Source organism: Entelurus aequoreus, linkage group LG15 (assembly GCF_033978785.1).
Source record: "Entelurus aequoreus isolate RoL-2023_Sb linkage group LG15, RoL_Eaeq_v1.1, whole genome shotgun sequence".
NCBI classification, from domain to species: Eukaryota; Metazoa; Chordata; class Actinopteri; order Syngnathiformes; family Syngnathidae; genus Entelurus; species Entelurus aequoreus.
This window is the reverse complement of record NC_084745.1, coordinates 45512046-45529078: the sequence shown is the minus strand read 5'-3', so window position 1 is coordinate 45529078 and position 17033 is coordinate 45512046. Positions and strand designations below refer to the sequence as shown.

General features: G+C 41.6%; 1 protein-coding gene across 2 annotated transcripts in view; it reads left to right on the top strand.

Moving 5' to 3' along the window:
- ptprn2 (protein tyrosine phosphatase receptor type N2) overlaps positions 1-17033 on the top strand; it is a 379044-nt gene that overhangs the window by 283347 nt on the left and 78664 nt on the right. For both annotated transcript variants that reach the window (XM_062021618.1, XM_062021619.1), the window contains exon 12: positions 15268-15483. In XM_062021618.1, coding sequence (XP_061877602.1) covers positions 15268-15483 — 216 coding nt within the window. The remainder of the gene's footprint in view (positions 1-15267; positions 15484-17033) is intronic.

The window sequence follows — 17033 nt, the reverse complement described above, 5'->3', positions numbered from 1 at the left end:
TTTTGTCTCGAGGCGTCTTAGAATAGTGGACTATTCGACAATCCGATTTGGATTTCGGAGGAGTGATTTTTTTCAGTGTATTCTTTTGAGGTGGGAAATTCACAAATGAGATTTATATATTTGTGAGTATCCCCATTAGCGTGCCCTAATATTGTCTGCAAATTTTACATCATTATCATAGCAAGCACCTTGTGTAATAACGACAAATATAAAAGTATAGAAAATCTCATTACAGTCGTACCTTAAAGTACGACCTTAATTGCTTCTATCCCCGAGATCATAACTCGAAACCCTTATCTTAAATGGTCGCCCTTTGAAGTGAATCACTTAAAAAAACAGCAGTATTTTATTTTATAACACCCCTTTTATATAAGAAATATTGTCAGAAAAAATGTTGTACAAACTACAGTAGTTTGATGAAGTAATGTAATGATAATTTACAGCATTTACCTTGGAGAGTGGATTTCTATGGTTTCTCCTTCCCGCTGCTTCTCTGTCAAACACTCCATCAGCACCTTCTCTATATTTTCATGGATAAATGTCTTGTCGTTTGGATGTATTATAACGGCACTGTAGTTTGTTTAAAAATGGTCTTGATTGAGGGCCCAGTGGAAACTTACCGTATTTTCCGGACTATAGAGCGCACATTAAAAAAAAAAATTCTCTCAAAACTCGACAGTGCGCCTTATAACTTGGTGTGCCTAATGTACGGAATAATTCTGGTTTTGCTTGCCGACCTCGAAGCTATTTTATTTAATACATGGTGAAATGATAAGTGTGACCAGTAGATGGCAGTCAAACATAAGAGATATGTGTGGACTGCAATATGATGGCAGTCACACACAAGAGATACAGTCGTGCTCATAAGTTTACATACCCTGGGAGAATTTATGATTTCTTGGCCATTCTTCAGAGAATATGAATGATAACACAAAAAAATTTCTTCCACTCATGCTTAATGGTTGTGTGAAGCTATTTATTGGCAAACAACAGTTTACTCTTTTTAAATCAAAATGACAAAAGAAAGTACCCAAATGACCCTGATCAAAAGTTCACATACCCCAGTGACTTTGATCTGATAACATGCACAAAAGTTGACACACACAGGTTTGAATGGCTAATCAAGGTTCCAATCCTCACCTGTGACATGTTTGTTTGTAATTAATGTGTGTGTATAAAAGGTCAGTGAGTTTCTGGGCTTCTGACAGACCATTGCATCTTTCATCCAGTGCTGCACAGATGTTTCTGGATTCTGAGTCATGGGGAAGGCAAAATAATTGTCAATGCATCTGCGAGAAAAGGTAATTGAACTGCATAAAACAGGAAAGTGGTATAAAAAGATATCCAAGGAATTGAGAATGCCAATCAGCAGTGTTCAAACGCTGATTAAGAAGTGGAAAATGAGGGATTCGGGTAGACCAGCAAATATTTCAGCCACAACTGCCAGGAAAATTGTACGAGATGCAAAGAAAAATCCACAAATAACTTCAGCTGAAATACAGGACTCTCTGAAAAATTGTGGTGTGGCTGTTTCGAGATGCACTATAAGGAGGCACTTGAAGAAAAATGGGCTGCATGGTCGAGTCGCCAGAAGAAAGCCATTTCTGCGCAAATGTCACAAAGTATCCCGCTTACATTACGCCAAACAGCACAGAGACAAGCCTCAAAACTTCTGGAACAAAGTAGTGATGAGACCTATGCTAGACATAGGGAGATCCAAAAATAATACGTTACAGTAATCGAGACTATATGTAACGAACGCATGAATAATAATCTCAGCGTCGCTGGTGGACAAAATGGAACGAATTTTAGCGATATTACGGAGATGAAAGAAGGCCGTTTTAGTAACACTCTTAATGTGTGACTCAAACGAGAGAGTTGGATCGAAGATAATACCCAGATTCTTTACCGAGTCGCCTTGTGTAATTGTTTGGTTGTCAAATGTTAAGGTGGTATTATCAAATAGGTGTCGGTGTCTAGCAGGACCGATAATCAGCATTTCTGTTTTCTTAGCGTTGAGTTGCAAAAAGTTAGCGGACATCCATTGTTGGATGGGAATCAGCACCTCCGAGTCCGAGTCCATGGTTCTCGCCCGGAAAAGGGTGGAGTGCCATCTCCGGGTTGGGGAGGAGACCCTGCCCCAAGTGGAGGAGTTCAAGTACCTCGGAGTCTTGTTCAGGAGTGAGTGAAGAGTAGATCGTGAGATCGACAGGCGGATCGGTGCAGCGTCTTCAGTAATGCGGACGCTGTATCGATCCGTTGTGGTGAAGAGGGAGCTGAGCCAGGAGGCAAAGCTCTCAATTTACCGGTCGATCTACGTTCCCATCCTCACCTATGGTCATGAGTTTTGGGTTATAAAGTTAAAGTACCAATGATTGTCACACACACACTAGGTGTGGCAAAATTATTCTCTGCATTTGACCCATCACCCTTGGCGAAATTATTCTCTGCATTTGACCCATCACCCTTGATCAGAGGTGAGGGGAGCAGTGGGCAGCAGCAGACAAGACCATGGGTACAAGTGGCCGAAATGAATTTCCTCCGTCGGGTGGCGGGGCTCTCCCTTAGAGGTAGGGTGAGGAGCTCAAAGTAAAGCCGCTGCTCCTCCACATCGAGAGGAGCCAGATTAGGGAGATGTTTAGGGCACGTCCGACCGGTAAGAGGCCACGGGGAAGACCCAGGACACGTAGGGAAGACTATGTCTCCCGGATGGCCCGGGAACGCCTCTGGATCCCCCGGGAGAAGCTGGACGAAGTAACTGGGGAGAGAGAAGTCTGGGCTTCCCTGCTTAGGCTGCTGCCCCTGCGACCCGACCACGGATAAGCGGAAGAAGGTGGATGGATGGATGAGCATTGTTAGATTTCATTCGGACACGCCTCCAGGTGACTACAATCGGGCGTTTTGGTCAGCTTTAGGGGCATGTAGAGTTGGGTGTCATCAGCATAACAGTGACACCGTATTTGCGTATGATGTCACCCAGAGCCAGCTTGTAGATGCTGAAATAGCCCTGCTTTACACCCTGTTTTTTGCGCACGTGTGGGTTGCCTCCTTTAAATGACAAGGATGAAATTTACCTTTCAACTACTTGGCATGGACACCGTCTTGGCTGCTATTTGACTAGCTCATCCAGAGAAAATAGCACACCACAATAGTTTCCTTTTTTTTGCCCATCCATCCATTTTCTACCGCTTCTCCCTTTTTGGGGTCGCGGGGGGTGCTGGAGCCTATCTCAGCTGCATTCGGGCGGAAGGCGGGGTACACCCTGGACAAGTCGCCACCTCATCGCAGGGCCAACACAGATAGACAGACAACATTCACACTCACATTCACACACTAGGGACAATTTAGTGTTGCCAATCAACCTATCCCCAGGTGCATGTCTTTGGAGGTGGGAGGAAGCCGGAGTACCCGGAGGGAACCCACGCAGTCACGGGGAGGACATGCAAACTCCACACAGAAAGATCCCGAGCCCGGGATTGAACTCACCCACAAACATATTTGCAATCGCGGTAAAAGGTAGAGATGTCGCAATGTGCATTCAAGTTATTGTCAGTATTTTTTTTTGCTGATGGATGTATTTTTTGCGAGGCTCGAAGGCACGTCAATGCATGCTTGGCCGGTGAAGGGAAGAGAAGAAGGCACATCCCGCGTTAACATTAACAAAACCAAGTAATGGATGTGGCAGTGACAAAAAAAAAAAAGTAATTTTTTTTTATACCGCATCCCACTTCAAAAAGCTAAATCCTCCATCACTTTCCCAATTGAAGCCTCGGCACCGGTTCTCTGCTCAGATATTTTTGATGAATAATTTATCGCACCCAGTTTGAATGAGTATTTTTGGCGTAGCTCCTGTTGGTGGAGTCTGCAGGTACATCATGCAGCTGCGGGTTGCTAATGCAGCGCTGTAAACACCATTAGCTGTCATTAGAGTCTGATTGCTTTTTGGAGCGCCATCCTCCCCCCCCCCCTCCCCCCCTGTCCTTTTTACGATGGCCGCAATCACACGCCCACGGGGACACGCGGTCTTCTAAACACAACCTCTGACCTCCTGTGCATCAAATGCACGTAAGAGACCGGGAATGATGCCGCCCGAAGATGAGGGCAAACAACCACACTGGTTATTGTCTCTTCATCCCTTATCTCCGCCAGCATTGTGGACTCGTTCGCCGCCATTCCTGGAAGTGCACTTGATCCTGACATTTGTTTAACATTCATCCTCCCCCGCTGTTGTTTGGACACGACCGCTGCTTCTACGTCTTTCTTTTTTTCTTTTTTCCACGAGAAATATGAAATGTGTCATAAAGGCAAACAGCAGAGCGGAGCAGCGACTGGAGGACGGATAAGCCCCGCCGGATTGGCTGTGGCTGTCAGAACATGTGCTGCCTCCAGGAAGTACTTATTGCTGGATTAAGCGGGCGTGACGCCTTCTGTATATTTAAGGCCACTGACCATAGGACACTTTCCCATACCAGAAGTTCAGTAGTCAGTGCGGATACCTATGAATTTCCACAATTCTCGATACTTATTCAAATAAAAATAAAAAAAGCTAAACCCGTGTAGTCTTACATCACGACTTTATTGAAAAGTGTTTCCAACTATAGTATTTGAAATGACTGTGCTTCAACATCTTTTTGCATGGAATTTAAATGTCAGTATCAGCTACCAAGAAGTATCAATCAATCAATGTTTATTTATATAGCCCTAAATCACAAGTGTCTCAAAGGGCTGTACAAGCCACAACGACATCCTCGGTACAGAGCCCACATACGGGCAAGGAAAACTCACCCCAGTGGGACGTCAATGTGAATGACTATGAGAAACCTTGGAGAGGACCGCATATGTGGGTAAGCCCCCCCCCCCCCCTCAAGGGGAGACCGAAAGCAATGGATGTCGAGTGGGTCTGACATAATATTGTGAAAGTCCAACACATCAGCGAAAGTCCAGTCCATAGTGGGGCCAGCAGGAACCATCCCAAGTGGAGACGGGTCAGCAGCGTAGAGATGTCCCATCTGATGGACAGGCTAGCGGTCCACCCCGGAGCAGAGTAGAAAAGAAAAGAAAAGAAACGGCAGATCAACTGGTCTAAAAAGGGAGTCTATTTAAAGGCTAGAGTATACAAATGAGTTTTAAGATGAGACTTAAATGCTTCTACTGAGGTAGCATCTCTAACTTTTACCGGGAGGGCATTCCATAGTATTGGAGCCCGAATAGAAAACGCTCTATAGCCCGCAGACTTTTTTTGGGCTCTGGGAATCACTAATAAGCCGGAGTTCTTTGAACGCAGATTTCTTGCCGGGACATATGGTACAATACAATCGTCAAGATAGGCAGGAGCTTGACCGTGTAGTATTTTATACGTAAGTAGTAAAACCTTAAAGTCGCATCTTAGGTGCACAGGAAGCCAGTGCAAGTGAGCCAGTATAGGCGTAATATGATCAAACTTTCTTGTTTTTGTCAAAAGTCTAGCAGCCACATTTTGTACCATCTGTAATCTTTTAATGCTAGACATAGGGAGGCCCGAAAATAAAACGTTACAGTAATCCAGACGAGATGTAACGAACGCATGGATAATGATCTCAGCATCGCTTGTGGACAAAATGGAACGAATTTTAGCGATATTAAAAAAAAAGTTTAAAAAAAGTAAAAGTAAAGTAGATAACTTTTAACAGTCAGTACGTTTCCATGCACTAAATTAGTCTGATTTGTCAAATAATTCAGTTTCTTCTATTTCCACAGCTACATGTGAAGTTGTTGTTTCCATCTCTTATGTGACTGAAGGCCATACGCAGTCTTCCTCTCGTACACTAGGGGGCGGTTGTGGTCATTTCAGCTTGTTTAGCTATGTTAGATGTAAATACAGTAGAAGAAGAGAATGCTACATGCTAATAAGCTAGCGCTAGTAACTTTAAAGCTACACACCTAAAAGATAAGTACAACTTTCCACTGCTTTTTGATGTTTTTGGTAGTGTTTTAATGTGTTGAAATGACACCTGTGGTTATTAGGATCATCAGAGACATACAAAAAAAAATCGATTTTTAGTCAACTGTTTTATGAGGTTTCTGTTCAGCAGTTCTTACAAACAGCCGGGATGTGCTGGGAGTCATGTCACACAATTAAAGTGTCTACTTTTGGAACATTCCTTATTAAACAAGTAAGTAGGTCTCTATTTTATCATATTTAAAAACCACTGACCTATTCCAGCTTCCTATAACTGTAATGTGTACTTGTTTAATTGGTGAAATGGAATCAAACGTCACTACTGCTTACGTCGGCTTGGCGAAACTGAGTCATGGAAAAAAGTACTGGTGTTTTACAATCGTTTTTAACTCATTACTATAATAAGTACTTTGTTAGTACCGGTATACCGTACAACCCTACTGGAACCTTCTTGTCATTTTGTGGACAAACTGAGTAGGTATGGTCAATGCCCATGAATTGTGGCTGGGCATAGAATTCAGTACAGTATTTTCTTATACGACCCAATCAAAACCATGGCGCAAAAAAAATGCAAACAACACAAAAATAGAATAAAATAGAAAGTACTTTATTGATCCCTGGGGGAAATTCAGCACCACAGTTCGCTCACAATAAACAAGAATAATAATAAGTAATATATAATATATTATATATATAATATATAAATAATATAAATATATTCTTCATATACTCTACATTTAAGTGCAGTCAAGAAGGAACATATGCATTATACAGTGTATTGTGTGTACAATTGTGTGTACAATTAAAAAGTGTACACACATTGGTCACACAACACAATCTGCTCACTGAACTTTGTGCATATTATTAAAAAAAAACATCCAATCAACATAAAAAAAAATCAAAATGACACCCATTTAAATCCATTAGAATGCATGGTGGAAAAAATGCAAAACACTCTCCACACTTATTTATGGTTGGTGCATTTTAGCTGCTTTATATATATATATTATAGGGCAGCACTGTGACACAGGGGTTAGTGCATGTGCCTCACAATACAAAGGTCCTGAGTAGTCCTGAGTTCAATCCCGGGCTCGGGATCTTTCTGTGTGGAGTTTGCATGTTCTCCCCGTGACTGCGTGGGTTCCCTCCGGGTACTCCGGCTTCCTCGCACCTCCAACGACATGCTCCTGGGGATAGGTTGATTGGCAACACTAAATTGGCCCTAGTGTGTGAATGTTGTCTGTCTATCTGTGTTGGCCCTGTGATGAGGTGGCGACTTGTCCAGGGTGTAACCTGCCTTCCGCCCGAATGCAGGTGAGAAAGGTTCCAGTATCCCCCGCGACCCCAAAAGGGACAAGCGGTAGAAATTGGATGGATATATATATATATATATATATATATATATATACTGTATATATATATACAAATACATACACAGGTACATAGATGAGATAGATCACCTTGACCTCCATCCATCCATCCATCTTCTTCCGCTTATCCGAGGTCGGGTCGCGGGGGCAGCAGCTTAAGCAGGGAAGCCCAGACTTCCCTCTCCCCAGCCACTTCGTCCAGCTCCTCCCGGGGGATCCCGAGGCGTTCCCAGGCCAGCCGGGAGACATAGTCTTCCCAACGTGTCCTGGGTCTTCCCCGTGGCCTCCTACCGGTCGGACGTGCCCTAAACACCTCCCTAGGGAGGCGTTCGGGTGGCATCCTGACCAGATGCCCGAACCACCTCATCTGGCTTCTCTCCAAGTGGAGGAGCAGCGGCTTTACTTTGAGCTCCGACTTGCTGCCGGCAATGCGGACCAAACTCTGGCACTGATCATACAGGGAGCGGACCGCCACAATCAGACAGTCCGATACCCCATACTCTCTGAGCACTCCCCACAGGACTTCCCGAGGGACACGGTCGAATGCCTTCTCCAAGTCCACAAAACACATGTAGACTGGTTGGGCAAACTCCCATGCACCCTCAAGGACCCTGCCGAGAGTATAGAGCTGGTCCACAGTTCCACGATCAGGACGAAAACCACACTGTTCCTCCTGAATCCGAGGTTCGACTATCCGTCGTAGCCTCCTCTCCAGCACACCTGAATAGACCTTACCGGGAAGGCTGAGGAGTGTGATCCCACGATAGTTAGAACACACCCTCCGGTTCCCCTTCTTAAAGAGAGGAACCACCACCCCGGTCTGCCAATCCAGAGGTACCGCCCCCGATGTCCACGCGATGCTGTTGACAAGACTCTGCACCCTGACCTGGTCATTTGAAAAGTAGCCCGCCTGCTGAAAATGTGTGGGCACCCCTGTTTTAGAGTATTTATTAGTAGCCAGCGAGAAGGTATATTTTTGACGTGACTGATTGTAAACAGAGGTCACAACATCGGAAGTATAATATTGAGGGGGCGTGGCTATACGATAGTTGCCCAATGGGAAACAATTTCTATGTTATAGAATTTTACATTACATTTTCTATGATAATAATGTTAATAAATAAGATTAGTAAAATATCTACGAAAAGAAAAAAAAACTCTTTGGTATTACATGGCACATATACGTGTCAAAAAGACAGCCAAAAGAGGTTGGTAGATGAGAATAAATAAGGTCAAATATAGTGTGGAATTGCACCCACTCGCAGGAAATACAGTCTTGATTTTCAAAGCAAGTTGTGTTTTCGCCAGGGTTGGTTAGTTTGTCTGTTAGCAACATAACTCAAAAAGTTATGGACGGATTTTGATGAAAACTTAAAAAAATTTCCGGTAAAAACTATCCTTTCTGTCCCCTTTACAACCTCCTACACACGGACCTCGCACGTTTGCACTACGCAGAAAATTTTGGGAGGTGTGGTTTACTTTTCAGACTGGCCAATTCCAGAGCGGCAGAAAAAAACTACACTGACACAGGTTATTATTATTTTATACCATCACACGTCACGGCATTATTGTGAGGATTTTGATACCGCACCGTTACATCCCTATGAAATAGCAATAAAACCACGATCTAAACAAAATTTGTTAGCCGCGGCTACTTGCTGTTCCTCTTACCGAAACGCCGCACTGAGTTGCAAGACGGGGGAATGACCATCAGCACCAAAACAAGCTCGCTAATTAGCTCAACCATTTAGCTAGCTTACTTATTGTCACTTCCGTTCTCTCTCCGAGCCACAATCGTTGTCGGCTGTTGACTTTGCTGCTACCGTATTTTTCGGACTATAAGGCATACCGTGTTTTTCGGAGTATAAGTCGCACCTGCCGAAAATGCATAGTAAAGAAGGAAAAAAACATATATAAGTCGCACTGGAGCCCGGCCAAACTATGAAGAAAACTGCGACTTATAGTCCGAAAAATACGGTACTTACAATCATTTAATTTTCTCACAAATCGACAGTGGGATTTATAACCTGGTGCGCCTAATGTACGGAACAATTCTGGTTGTGCTTACCGACCTCGAAGCAATTTTATTTGGTACATGGTGTTATGATAACTGTGACCAGTAGATGGTAGTCACACATAAGAGATACGTGTATACTGCAATAGGACGCCAGTAAACAAGACCAAAACCTTAAATGTTCCATTGAGAATATAGAACATTACACACGGCACTCAAAAATCTGTCAAAATGTTTTGGTAGGAGTTTGGTAAGCTATGAAGCCACACCGCTTGATGGATTGTCAGCGCATTACGGCTACCGTAGTCAGAGATACAAGTATTACTATGGTGTGTGTAGAGAGAACGCAAAATGGCACCCATTAGCAGACATATTATCTGGCGTTGTGTTTTACAATATTTTGCAAAACCAACTTTTCTTACCTTCTGGTATCTGCTAATCTGTATTTGGGATCTGCATAAGTCCTGAAAATGTGCGCGAGTCCGCCATTGTAGTCAGTAAGCTTTTTCCTTTTCTCTCTCTTCGTGTTATGGGACATTCATACTCCACTGTTGCCATTTCTAATATAAAGTATCGTAAAGTTCTAACTTATATCTGTCAGTAGACTCACTATTAAAGCGCTAAAACATACCGGTGTAGTGAGTTTACATTATTCACCCAAGGAACTTTAGTTATTAGAGAGTTCCGGTTGGACGGTTTTTACTAGAGAACCACGAATGAGAGGATGCTGCTCGGTTATTGATTGAAGTAAAGTCTGAATGTCATTAAAACAGTTAGCTCCATCTTTTGACACTTCTTCCACTCCCGTCCTTGCACGCTACACCGCTACAACAAAGATGACGGGGAGAAGACGCTGCCGATGATCTGTAAAACATAATCTATGCAACATTTTGACCAAAGAACCACCATTACATGTTATGTAGACCACATGGAAATGTTTTAAATGTAGAAAAAAATCATAATATCACCCCTTTAATGCGCCTTATAATCAGGTGCGCCATATGGTTCAGAAAACACGGTAATCATATTTGGATGATTACAATCCGAACATTTTAGTTCTGAACCAGTTGTATTTCTCGAGTGTTTGTTAGTAGGTATATTTTGGATGTGACGGATTGTAAACAGAGACGACACCGGAAGTATATTACCCGAGGGGGCGTGGCTATAGGATAGAGTTGCCGAATGGGAAACGTTTTCTTTTTTTGTTTTTATAGCACGGTGGAACTGGGGTTAAAAGCATACTTGCCAACCCTCCCGAATTTTCCGGGAGACTCCCGAATTTCAGTACCTCTCCCGAAAATCTCCCGGGAAAACCATTCTCCCGAATTTCTCCCGATTTCCAGCCGGACTTAAGGCACACCCCCTGTCGTCACGTCCGCTTTTCCTTCATATAAACAAGAAGGAAACGAAGCAGAAGAACGAAGAAAAGACAGTCATGGCGACGACGAGTGACAGAATAGAACGTGGATGGACAATTTAACCCTAAACTCACTCCTTTCCAGCAAATGAAATTTCACAGATGCTGCCTGTAATAGAGTGATCTAAGTTGTTTGTTGCCATCTCCTGGTGAATGTTGGGTATAGTGTTCTGTGGTTACTTTTTGGTTGGCCAACGGTTTACGTTGTATTGCGCACCCTGACGGCAAGTGTGGGAGTCGGTTCTGAAGTATGAGTAAAGAGACGTAACTTCATCACCTGGTTATTGACTCCAACCCAGAATATTACACTGCCCATACCTATGCTCCTTCAAAGGCTGTGCTACTGGCTGCAAAGCATTGCACTTTCAAATACAACAATGAATAGATGTTATGTGTGTGTAAATGTGTAAATAAATGGACACTGAAATTCAAGTATTTATTTTATTTATATGTGTATATATTAGGGCTGCAACAACTAATCGATTAAATCAATTAAAATAGATTATAAAAATAGTTGACGATTAATTTACTCATCGATTCGTTGGATCTATGCTATGCGCATGCGCAGAGGTAATTTTTTATTTTATTTATTTATTTAATTTTTTATAAACCTTTATTTATAAACTGCAACATGTACAAATAGCTGAGAAACAATAATCAAAATAAGTATGGTGCCAGTATGCTGGTTTTTTTCAATAAAATACTAGAAAGGATAGAAATGTAGTTTGTCTCTTTTATCCGACTATTAATCGAAGTAATAATCGACAGATGAATCGATTATCAAATTAATTGTTAGTTGCAGCCCTAATATATATATAATAAAATACATATATATATATATATATATATATATATATATATATATATATATATATATATATATATATATAGCTAGAATTCACTGAAAGTCAAGTATTTATTTTATTGATATACTATATATATATATATATATATATATATATATATATATATATATATATATATATATATACAGTATATATATATATATATATATATATATATATATATATATATATATATATATATATATATATATATATATATATATATATATATATATATATATGTGTATAAGAAATACTTTGATTTCAGTAAATTCTAGCTATAAATATACCCCCCCCCAAACCCCACCCAACCCCCCACCCCCCCAAAAAAAAAAAATCTTCCGAATTCGGAGGTCTCAAGGTTGGCAAGTATGCCCAAAAGAGACAAGCGGTAAAAAATGGATGGATGGATATTTATTTATTCATTTGATAGAGAAATCAAAATACAGGTACTGAGAATACAGACACTTCCCCCTGATTTCCCCCCCCCCCCCCAAAATAAAAAAATAGGGGGGATATTTGTATTGTATTTATTTATTATCATTATTGTTTTTTTATTGTTTTTTGTATGGGATACCTTTTCTGAGTTCTTTGCGTGCAGGTTCTAGAATTTTTACATGACATTTTCAATGATAACAATGTTAATAAATAAGGTTGGTAAAATATCTACTAAAAAAAAACCTCCCAATGTTGATGTATTCCGTGTCAAAAAGACAGCCAAAAGAGGTTGGTAGATGAGAATAAACCTAAAGGTAAAATATATCATAGAAATGCACCCACTCGCAGGAAATGCAGTCTTGATTTTCAAAATGTTCTTTCAAGGTTTGCGTGGCAGCAGAAATGTTCCTCTTTTTTTCCTCACATCTCTGTAGGAGGGCAACAATAGTCGACTTTTTTACATTCTTCAAAGAACCGCTGTGGTGTTTACATTCCTCAGCACTTGTTGTAATAATAATAATAATAATAATAGTTGCTGTGTAGCAGCTTGTATGATTTCAGTTTGCTCACCAACACTTGTGATTTATGAATATTAGTCAAGTACAGTAAGTAGGTGTGCTTTTGTAACCGTACTGAGGGGAAATTGTCATTTGCTGCTCCATCAGTTTGAGCCTTCCGATCGTCGGCCCCTCGCTGGACGTTGCCGTCCGATGCCGGCTCTGGTCAGCAAGGTTTTTTTTTGGTGGGGGGGGGGGTTTTTCCTCCATTTTTTTTTTTGTTCTCCCCTTCACATTGCCAACTCCAGCTGTCACACACAGAGACAATAGATGAGAGGAGGGGGTGCTCTCTGAATGGAAAAAAAATCAACTCGAGAGCCCCCCCCCCCTACTTCAACCCCCATTCCCCTCCCCAAAGACTCGTCATCTGCATTTGACAGGACCCCTGTTCTCCTCTCTTCACCGCCCCTTTTCTTTTCGCTTTCTCTCTCTGTTCTCTCCATAATCCTTTCTTTTCTCCCTCTCTCTCTTGCTGCTGAGTGCAGCTGTTGCTTCTTTTTTTTCTTTTTTTTTTTCTTCTTTTTTTTTACACACTGATTGCCAATTAGGCTAACACTACTGATGTCGTTCTTTGGAAAGGCAAACTTTGTTTCAAATCAAAACAGTTTAAAAAAAAAATATATATATATATTTTTTTTAAATTTGAAAAAAATCGCGCCCTTTTGCACATATGCAGAAGCCTGAGAAAGAGACCCCCGGTCGCTGAACAAATGAGCGACGAGCCCCACGTCCATTCAGACGCAAGCCTATTAGCCGGGCAGCGCTCCTTGAACATTCACTGTCGACAACATGTGGAGGCATCGCTATAGCAACCAGTGGATATGACATGTACAACGGACGGGGGGGACTCCTGAGCTGCTGAATATAAGGAGGGGCTCAGCCTTAAGTTAAAAAAAAAAAAAAAAAAAATATCCCCAAGCCCACCTCCGCCCCGTCTCTTTTCACCAGCACCGAGGCGCTGAAAGGACCCACTAGTGGGGCTTCTCCACATTCTTCCGAGGCTCGGAAAATCAGGCGGGCATATCCCGCATTCTTCTCCCCTTTCTTTTGCTCCCCCCACCCCGTTTTTTTTTTTTCTTCATCTTGGTGTCGGGAGCCGCGCTCCTTTGTTGGCTCCCGGGGGCGGTAGGAGGGGGGGGACACTAGGACCCTCGCTGGGGGAACTTTTTTGGGGGGAGAAGTGGCGCGAGTGGGCGTCCCGAGGACGAATAAACGCACCTTGGAGCCGCGGCGGGCGTCAGTGTCGAGCCTGTGGAATACAAGAGGACATGGATTTGTCGGGTAATTATCATTTCTGGCTTTTGACGTTTTGCATGTTTCCGATGCACAGGTTGAAGCACCCCAGGCGGGCGGAAAACTTGCGGGTTTTATCCGATTTGTCGCCGAATATTTTCAGTGCTCCCGCGTCACCGCCGTACCTTTCTGGGTTGTGTGCCTCCCAAAAAATGTGCAGGTTGTGTGAAACGCGAGCGTGCATCAACTCATCATTTTAGCGCCTGTCAGTTCATTTTATTGGGCAAATTCCAAAATGATTTGTGTAAATGTTAATTTTTTCTTTGTGGTTATGCAGGTTACATACTATATTTATATGTATTTTTTTATATATTAGGTGGATCCAGCCTAAAAACATGTTTACTGGCCCCATTAAAAGGTCTTAATGGGGTCTAATTGGAACAATATTTGACATTTTGTTCTTGTTTTAGTTCTGATCCGGTCTATCCATACTACTTTTTGACTATGCCGGTATTGCATTGTCAATGCAAAGCCAGTCGGGGCTCGGCCTGACCTTTCCTGGCTCGATTTAAATAATCTATGTGGCTCTTGTCTCCTCTCAGATGGACTAATTCGACCCTGCAGGGGGTAAAAAACAGACAAACAGCGGGGAAGCGTGTTGCCTTGTCCACTATATCCATTTTCCCCCCGCATAGAAATCACTATAAGGTGCACAAGGAGGCATATTTGGGATCTAAAACTTCTTCAAAAATACAATTTCTGTAAATATACTGTCCTAATAGTTCAGATAATTCATTTAAAAATAACAATTTTTTTTTTTTACCAAAAATGTATTCTACCGTTGAGTTTTTTGTGAATTAGGTCGAACGTAAAAATAGTTTTTTTTTACGGCGTGATTGCGTCAGAGGGGATTATCTTGGCTTTGTTTACACTATCGCTCCCTTCTGACCGGAATAAAGGCTAACTTGTAAATATAGTATAACTTGAAGACGCGGCTAAGTACGTGGGCAAATACTTTGAGGATGATATTAAGAAGATGCGGCCATCATTACTTAGAATATTGCACGCAGGCAATTAGGAGCCTCCTGGCCTTTGCTAAAGTGTGTGGCTGCAACTTTGTGGCGGGGGGGACGGAGCGGATTTAATTGCAGCGACAAAGAAAACGTATAACATTTCATGTGTCGTTAATTATCCCCTCAATTAGTGTAATAATCCCGTTAAAATTGGGCCTGTTGGGGTTTTATCACCAATGAGACTTTCTCACATCGTAATAAAGCGCTGAAACGGAGTCGTTTATGCGACTTTGTTCCGAATGCATCTCTTGTGTATGAAAGTGCAGCCTCTTAAACAGCAGAGGAGCTTATTCAGCACCAGCTTTTGAAGGCCACTAAAAGGGATTGTTAGTAGTCATTTTTTGGGCAGAACACCAACTCCATGTCTCTGTTTGTCCTGCAGAGGGGCAGCCTGACCCAGATCCCCGTGGTGAAGGAGACCCGGGTGGAGTCTGGCCAGTTGGTGGTCCTCTCCGTCCTCTGCATGCTCTTCATCCTGGTGGCGCTGGCCGTCTCCGCCACTTTCTTCTGCGTGCGCCAGCGCTCTCACGTCTACAGGAAGGAGAAGCTCTCCAGCTTGGGGACTGACACCGGCGGCGATGCCACGGCAACCTATCAGGTTAGGAATGCCCCGCCTTCCTTTTCCTTGCGCGGCGTCAGCCACTCAGGAGCCGGGAAGCCTTCAAACGCCGTCTGAAAATCGTCTTTTTAGTCAGGCGTTCTCTGTTCAGTCAAATCAGATAGGCTGAAGACCCGTGTGGAGGTGAGAGACGCGGAGGAGGCCGCCGGCGTGACCTATTGGCTCTCCTCCCCCCTCCCCGCACGACCACGGGTGGTCGGGGTAGTATTGATTTTGTGCGTCGGGCCTCAGCTGCGCCCACTGTGGCACTCAGAACACATCTAGCTTGTGTGCCTTGTTAACTTCTTCAATATTTAATCACATTTCCACAAGGCTGCTGCTCTGGATAGAATATTGAAGCAATGGAATTATAAATTATTCTTATTACTACTTTGGTACGCCACACTTTTCACGTACTTCGATGTTTGACGTCGTCAAACTCAGAGTGAATATAAATTTATAATAATTTTATTAAACAATTACGTATACATTTGATCATTGCTTTTTTTTTTCCATAAATCATAAGTTAAGCAGATATTTACTATTTTTATTTTAACCATTTAAAAAAAATATATAACGATTATTTTGGTAGTCGATTAGTCAACGATTATCGTAACGATTAGTCGACTAAAGCGTACACATATTTAATGGCTCTTATTCTTCTATCGACTCCTTTAAGCAGCTTAAGTTATTTCAGGCATGTTCTTACTAACAACAAAGATGACTAGTTCATTCATACATATTTATTTATACTATAACTGTGCTGCTCATTCAGCTGTTCCTAAAATTAAAATGACTAATAAAACTCAGAGTGAATATAAATGTATAACATTATCAAATAATTACGTATACATTTGATCATTGCTTTTTTTTTATGTACAATTTGCTTTGAAATCATAAGTTAAGCAGATATTTATTATTTTTATTTTAACCATTCAAAAAAAAAATATGACGATTATTTTGGTAGTCGGTTAGTCAACGATTATCGTAACGATTAGTCGACTAAAGCATACACATGTTTAATGGTTTTAATTCTTCCATCGACTTATTTAAGCAGCTTAAGTTATTTGCAGGCATGTTCTTACTAACAACAAAGATGACTAGTTCATTCATAAATATGTATTCATACTATAACTGTGCTGCTCATTCAGCTGTTCCTAAAATTAAAACAACTAATAAAACTCAAAGAGTGAATATAAATGAATGTAAATGTATAATATTATCAAACAATTACGTATACATTTGATAATTGCTTTTTTTTATGTACAATTTTCTTTGAAATCATAAGTTAAGCAGATATTTAGTATTTTTATTTTAACAATTTTTTAAAAATATGTAACGATTATTTTGGTAGTCCATTAGTCAACGATTATCGTAACGATTAGTCGACTAAAGCGTACACATATTTAATGGTTCTAATTCTTCCATCGACTCCTTTAAGCAGCTTAAGTTATTTCAGGCATGTTCTTACTAGCAACAAAGATGACTAATTCATTCATACATATTTATTTATACTATAACTGTGCTGCTCATTCAGCTGTTCTAAAATT